Source organism: Penicillium canescens (assembly GCF_028828765.1).
Source record: "Penicillium canescens strain IBT 15451 chromosome Unknown utg000009l_segment0_segment0, whole genome shotgun sequence".
Classification (NCBI taxonomy): Eukaryota; Fungi; Ascomycota; class Eurotiomycetes; order Eurotiales; family Aspergillaceae; genus Penicillium; species Penicillium canescens.
This window is the reverse complement of record NW_026703971.1, coordinates 2,144,995-2,152,889: the sequence shown is the minus strand read 5'-3', so window position 1 is coordinate 2,152,889 and position 7,895 is coordinate 2,144,995. Positions and strand designations below refer to the sequence as shown.

The 7,895-nt window shown below is 48.6% G+C and overlaps 1 protein-coding gene across 1 annotated transcript; it reads right to left on the bottom strand.

The window, feature by feature from the left end:
- Nucleotides 1-6,455: 6,455 nt before the first annotated feature.
- On the bottom strand, nucleotides 6,456-7,895 carry N7446_012053 (uncharacterized protein; the record flags this gene model as incomplete). Its single annotated transcript, XM_058520795.1, has 4 exons — nucleotides 6,456-7,043; nucleotides 7,118-7,278; nucleotides 7,335-7,764; nucleotides 7,821-7,895. 4 exons carry the CDS (start codon nucleotides 7,893-7,895, stop codon nucleotides 6,456-6,458), a joined length of 1,254 nt encoding a protein of 417 aa, XP_058367081.1.

The window sequence follows — 7,895 nt, the reverse complement described above, 5'->3', positions numbered from 1 at the left end:
GAATCCCTCCGTCGGATGCCGAGACACATTCCGTCCACACGGCAAGCGATCCATCTCCCACTGGTGGGCCCCGTCGCTCAGCCAGACTAGCAGGAACTCATCTACCGCGAGAACCTTCTACTTCTGCACCGCTTCGCCGGTCGGCACGACTGAATTCCACTCAGCGTAGGTGATCACAGGTTACAGCCGTTATAGCCGTGATATACAATTTTGAAGCAAATTAGCAAGAAATGAAATACCGATGGTTAAACTCCGAAGTACAACGCGACCGTTTCATCTCGTAAGTGCTGGACACCAATACACCATAGCCAGTAGCTATTGACTGCTTCGGTGATTCCAAAAATGTCTGAGCTCGAAACTATAGTGGTAGATAAAAGTTCTGTTTTCATGATACCTAACGGCGATGACCAAAGAAACAGAGGATTCATCTCAGTGGAGCTGTGTCGCGTGAAGGCGGGGATTGTTGGCAGAAAAGCCAAAGGCAAGAGACTGACAAACTCTCGTGCTTGTTAAGTTACTCTGGGAACCAATATGTTGGCCCTGGGAACCTCAAAAGCATTTCTAGGAGCTGTTTATCCCCTAGGAAATACTCTTGAGATCCTGGGGCTGTTTCTAATTCTAGGAAAATGAGATCTACCCCTGGGATCTTCACTCTACGTTCCTGACTGAATACGAAACTAGCTCTGGGAATACATCGACCATATCTGGGAGCTGTGGAGCCCCTGGGAGCTTACTTTAGGGTCCTAGAGTCACTATCTTGCCTTCCGAGATCGTCGAAAGTCCTCACAAAACACCTTCACCGGACCTGCGCAAAATCCTGCGTCATTCGTCACTCCTAGAAGGCCAAATCATCGCTCCAGGAATCAAGCAAATCGTCAACAGGAACGCGGCTTTGATTCCCCGAGGTGGGGATACCAGACCCCAGAAGCTACATCGGGTTTCCTGGGGGATATGTGGCTCCTAGAAGCTGCTTCTTTGCTCCCAGAAACGTTTCAGAGGTCCCTGGGAGCAAGAGAACTCCCAGGGCCAAGGCTTGTGCTCCTAGCACTGATAGAACCGTCAACAGGAGCGTGACCGGTTTCTTGATAGTGATGATGGAGATGTGCATGTTTGTCTCCGGATACTGCTATGGATATCTATCTGCTGTTTATACGGACAGAGATAGAAATGCGCATAAAACAAGTAAAAGTTCACATTTTCCTAGACTTTAGTCGTGAGAAATATCAAGGCGAAGTAAAAATGATGTCAGACCAAATCGGGCCTAGTAAGTATATATTCCCGCTTACTTTTGGAGGCAGTAATGGGACGACGTCTGTCTGGGCAAAAATTGGAGGGCGAACGGCGAACCACCGGGATGAAACCCCTGGTATCTGTAGAGAATTACCGAGCACAGCGAAGCAGAAATACTGACTCTAGTTACGTCCAAGCTAAAATTAAATCCTGCTCCTACTCATTCATATTACTACAATAGCGAGTTGATACAGTATCCGCTACCTTACGAGCTTCAAGCTCCCGGGGACCACAAAGCAGGCTATGGAGAACCTCGTCTCTTGTGCTTGGCACATTCAGCACACTTGGCCTTGCGGCGGTCATGCGCATGTGGGCATCCCTTGGAATCATGATCCACTGCGCAGTAGGCGCAGTGAATGTCTCGCTTGCAATTCCAGGCTATTTGTCCGTACGGCAGCGGTAGCATTACTGGAGGCGGTGACTGCCGTCAAAGAACCGACAGTCGTGAGGTATTGACGGATTTGGCGGTTGCTGGGGTCTTTGTAGCTTGGGCGTCGATAGTGTGCTGCATTGTGGAGATCATACCGGAGTGCTTTCTGTCGTGCTCACTCAGCAGGGCGCGGAGGCGCCCTAGCTCCTGGAGCAACTCGCTGTCGCGCATCTGGTCGTCAGGGAGGACGCTGCTTTCAGGAATTCCGCGAACCGATCAATATGAGGAATCCCGCCTTCATCAGCGGCAGCTTTTCACTGCTGGGTGGCCTTCAGGAGTTTCTTTGCATGCGCTCGTATTTCTAGTTCCATGTGGTCGGAGTTTGGGTTGACCCACACGGATGACCGCCCATAGCGGCCACCACAAAGGCGGAATGCGGGCAAAATTTCGGTCAATTGATTCGTCCGTTTATAGAGAATTAGGTGAAGTAAGCCGCCAAGCGCCAAATCTGCTGTTTCTGCAGTTGGGATTTTGCAAAGAGTTTTGGCCACGTTGGGGAGAGCGGATATTTTGCATACACGGTGTGTGCGGCAATTTGGCATTATCCGCCGTGGACGACATTGGGGGAAGCTCTCGACCGGAAACTAGAGAGCTCAAGAAGTGTCCAATAGGGGTCGGCACGAATAACGAATATATTCGTATTCGTTACGAATATTCGCAATTCGCATTCGTATTCGCAGACATTTTGCACGACGAATGCGAATGCGAATAAATTTTCTATTCGCCGCGAATATTCGCAAGTTCGGTCACGTGGCAAAAGAATAACTAGTGAGCAGTCACAGCCCAAGTGACAAGACTTCACTTGATGTTCCGTGCCTTGCGAACAATGATCCACAGAGGCTTTATACTACTATGTCCTTCGAAGCAAAGCAGCGGCTGGTTGGGAATACCAGCAAGACGCTCTAGGATTTTTCACTGGGTGTTCTCTGAACTATATATATCTCTCAACAGCATCACTTTCCGCATTGTCTCACCTTTTAGAGAATGTCGACGTACTCCTAACAGATCCCTACCACGGCTAAACAACCTCTCTACTGCGACTTCAGCCGCCGGAATGGCAAGGTAATCCCTGGCTGCAGCTGCCATCCGCGGATACTCATCGTTGTGCGTCCTCCACCAGCCAAATAACCAATCTTCATCCTTTGTTACAGATTCATCAACAGTCACCACACCTTCCTCAAAGTAGCGGTCAATATCTGAACGCTGGATCACTTGTGGTTGCAGCTTCTGCAGAACACGAGCCTCCAGACTTTGCCGCTTGTTGTCCTGCTTAATCTTTGACGTTGATTGCTCCAGTGATGATTTCGATGGGTATTGCTCATGCAAGGTATCCTTGATGGATCGAATAACCTTTGGCGCCGTCACCTGCCCGAGCTCCTTATCCAACAAGAGGGTTTTGAAGCGTGGGTCAAGGACAAGAGCTATATAATAAGCATCTTGGGCGTCCATCAGTTCATAATATTTCTTGTATTTCTTCATCCCCGCGGAGATGGCGGAGGTAATGTCAGAGCTAAGCCCCGAAAAGTCGCCTTGTGCAGAAGCTGCATCTTCGAGCATGTCATTCAGTTCGTAATAGATGGGAATGGCTAGGCTGATCTGGGATTTCCGCCGGGAAACCAGTTGAGTGAACTCATCGAACTTGGAGAGGATCATTTCGAGCTGTTGCAGCTGCAACCAGTCGTCAGCTGAAAATGGCGGAAACTGGTTCTGATGCTCTATCCACATCCGGATCTGTGCTTTGGCTTGCAAGGCTCCCTGGACCATACGGTATGTGGAGTTCCAGCGGGTTTCCACGTCATACTCGATGAACTTGTCGTTCAAGCCATTTGCTTGGCAAGTCACTTTCCACTGCTGTCGTCGTTGAGGTGTCCTCAATATCCAGAGAGTCATGATCCGAATCCGGGCCAAGGCAGACTGCCGTCCGATTTTCTTATTTCCCTGTAAGAGATCACAGGCTTCAATGGCAGACTTGTGATCTCCAGATTTCATCCTCGAGAGGATGTCGCGGACAATGAGATTGAGGACATGTGCAAGACACCGGATGTAGCTGTCAATACCTTGAAATCGGAGACGTCCTTTATCGGGCAATTTGGAATCCTCCGAGTTGTACTTTTCCAACAGGTGAAAATACAGCTCAGACACCAGCGTTTCATTATTCGACGCATTATCAGCTGTGATTGTGAGCAGCTTCTCCTCAATCCGAAGCTCGACAAGCATCTTCTGCAGAGTCTCCGCCATATTTTCTCCACTGTGGGATCCAGCAAGTTCGCTGAACTCCAGGACTCGTTCTTGATATTTGAAGTCGGTGGACACCCAGTGACCGATAACTCCCAGAATGGCTTTATGGTTCTTGCTTGTCCAGACATCCAAGGAAAGCGCAATTGTGGAGCATGTCCGTGCTAGTTCATCGATCAACTGGATCCGACAGCGATCAAAATCTGCGTCAATGCGGCGGGCAACTGTTCGAGAAGAGAAAGGAAGAGGAGCGTCCGGCAAGTCCTTGAATATCTGTTGGAACGCAGGGGACTCAATTGCCGTAAATGCCACATCATCTGTCACAACCCATCGAAGTATGTTCTGTTCCAACAGAGCTCTAGTATCATGCTGGGCTCGGGACTGGAATATTGAAGCAATTGAGTGCTGTTTCGTCTCGCTGGAACCCTCGCCCAGGTCCTGTGGACCGGACTTTTCGAAAATGTTGTGTTTGGCTAGGTGCGTCTTCATGTTGGTCGTAGATGTTGCCCTTGCTGAATCTGTGGTTTTCCAGCCACAATGAATGCATTGAATCTCTCGATCCTCAAGCAGCTGTCGGCTTCGCCTGGGCCGCCATTGCTTGCCCGGAAGAGGACTAACTCGAAATTGATTCCAAAGCCATTGATTCAGTGGCTTAATGCGCGCTTTTCTGTGCGATTTGTATGGCCGTATGGCCTCTGTAAAGCATCTAGAGCTCCCTGGTGGAACAGATTCCGACGGAGTAGGTAGATTGAGATGCAGCTGGCTGGCGGAGTCTTCAGGACCAATCGATTCTAAGCGACCAGGTGGCGAATCCAGTCGGGGTTTCTTTCTGATATGATCTTCAATATCGTCTTCGTCACTTCCACCATTTAAGAAGTGGTAGTCTATTCTCTGAGACCGTTGGGGGCGTGGTGGCAATTCAGCAGATGAGCTGCCGGAGCCATCATTGTTTGAAGCTGGCAATTCAGCACCAGACATTCTGAGCTCTATTACCGTCATCGAAACACGTCCTTGAAATAAACTTGTCAGATTCGGACGCGACTTGTCACTTGGATAAACAAACTGCACGTGATATACTTTTTCCTATTGGGTGGGAGTTGGTTTTGGTGACGGGGCAATATTTGTACGAATATTCGTACGAATATTGGCCTTGCGAATACGAATATTCGTAGAGGTCTGTGATCTACGAATGCGAATGCGAATATCTCAAAATGTTACGAATATGTATTCGTGCCGACCCCTAGTGTCCAAAGGTTTATTTTTTTCCAATTAGCAGAATCCATTTTTTGGGTTTTCTCCTCTAACCCCAACGGGGTTTGTTGAAATATCCCGGTTGCTGAGATAATGAGGCTGGGATCACGTGCATACATATATACCTATTCACCAGCCTACTTGTATCTTAGACAACATGCAACACAACACACAATCAACTCCCCTCAATAACATGAACACTGAAGCATCACTTATAATCAACAGATCAAGCTACTTCTAAAAGAGCAATTCCCCATGTGAACCAATGATCAAAGGCTATAGACAGGCATGGACTCTCTCGTTCATACACAGTCCCCAAGCCCGAACCACATTGGCTTTCTATTGCAATATTGTGGAGTAAAGCTCAATATGCTCCCACCTTCTGTCTGCCAATGCCTGTTGGAAAGATGGATTGATCTGATTGCCCCACTAGAAAGTTTGAGTGGTGAATTGCCGTACTGGTGGCCGCCAGAAATCCAATATAGAAGACCCTTCAATCTACCTAAATCTGGTATGTATCTGCAATCGAGTGAGATGGTTTTAAGTTAATGAAGAGAAGTTCTTGTGAAGCTTTTGCAGCATCTGTTATGTGGGATTGATTACGACAGGGTATCCATCAAGAGACTTGATATGGAGACACGAGATATGCCAGCCATCAGGGAGTCAGAATTATATCGGAATATTTTGATGGATATTTTCGTTGCTATAACCAGCAGTATCTCCTCGGTCTTGCGTTTCAGACAGCAATACCGAACACATGTGCAGGTGAGCCTCTTGAATATCCACTGCTGAAGTATCGAACTGCTGGATGACAAGATGATGACAGCCTAGGTCTTAGACGACATCAGAACGGAACCATGTGACGCAAGCCGGATGGCGATTGGGAACTATCTTCCATTCATGCGTAAAAAGAACAAAGTAAATTGGCATGAGTCAATACATTGCTTTTGTACGTACTGTATCGTGCGACGGGTTCCCAGGATCGTGGCACGAGTTCCTATCGACCTGTAGTTGACCTCTAGGAGCTTACGTCGGACTCTCGGGACCTTCAATTTCCCTTCGGACAGGGATTTTATCCGGAGCAGCAGCTTACATATAATACCTATGGAGCAAATGGTAAACTCATTGGACTATTTGAACTATATTTTGAAGGGGATGGAAGCTATTCCAATGTTGACGGGACGAATTCAACTTATATTACACAAAGATAGCCAAGTGGACATCACGCACAAAATTTGGATTCATAAAGTCAGTTTAATATCCAGTTCAGCTGGCCGGCAGAATCTTGGCCGGAGCCTTGACTTTGAAGGTTGCGCATGTCGTTGGAAATGGGTATATCTTGGGGTGAGTAAGGTGAATTCGGCGCCGAGTATTTGGGCTCAGTGTTATGCCCATGCGTTTGGGAGGCTTCTGGTCTGTCGCCTACCCCATCGTCTCCATATTGCATAATCCCGATGGAATTTGGTTGTTGATCATTCTTGGCCGGCTTCCCTGAGTGCGGAGGGAAGTTGACCTTCAGCACCAAGGGGCTCGATCGGCTCGATCGGCTCAATTTCGAAGGTTTTTCCGGCATTCCACACTCTACTTGGATTCCCATTCGCTTAGCCTGCTGCCTTAGAGAATTAACACTAAGCCGATTCCCCGTGGTCTTCCAGTAATCGTCTGCTATCCTTGGCCAGGACATATGACATCGGCCACGCATAAAGTCCGCATATGCTGTTTTCTCTGCCCTGGTCCAGCGGTGGCGAGGCTGTGAGGGAAGCACGCCTGGCCCCCCGGTGTTTGTGCAAATGGTTACTCTTTCAGATGCAGCAGGGGCTCCGTGCGGCGTGATTTGCTGAGTTTGCACTAGTCGGGTATCAGGTGGGGGAGTTTGTGGTCCATCAATTGGCAAGGTGCAATTCTCTTCACCCCCGAATTCCCAACTGAAGATCCGAGAGATGAAAGCCGTGAAGACATGATCGGCCCCTGGCCAACAGGCTCAGGGGGGGAGGGTGCGATTCCGGTCGAATCCGAGAGATTGCTGCTATAATCTTTGAGTTGTTTCACGACGTGTTGGATCTTCGCAAATGCTAATGGGATTTAGCCGCTTGGTACATAATCTTTCACGATAGCTGTGGCATCTCACCTTGTATCATATCTTTACCCAGCTCAGACATGTCGCCTAGCAGGGCAGTAATAGTCTCCTGCTCTGCTTTCAGATCCTCAGGGAGGGGCCCCGAGCAGAATATCTTCCGAAAAACAGGAGAGCAAACTGCTTCCCGGTCATGTTTTTTCATTTCTATTGTCAGACCTTGCGTACGGTAATGAAACATCTCATTGCCATGGGGTTCGAACTGGCCAGGTCTTGCGTCCCGAATGAGATCTACCCAGCCCGGAGTAACTCCATAGTCATTCATCGGACCATTTGTCTCAACGATACGTGGGCAAGGGCTGCTGAAGGAGCCGCCAATGATGTCTTCCAATCTGCTGCCGAGTAGAGGTACGTTCAGGTGCCTCGCGATACCCTTTCCTTCATCGATAGCGGTTGAGTATGAGTCCAAGGACGCAAGAATTGACTCGATTTTGGCGCGTAAATCAGGAATTTTTGCAATTGACCGGGGTTATGACGGACAAACAAGTCCAATTCGGAACCACGTTGGTCTTGAACCGATAGAGGAGGTTCCGGGGCGTCGGGGCTTTCTTCCAT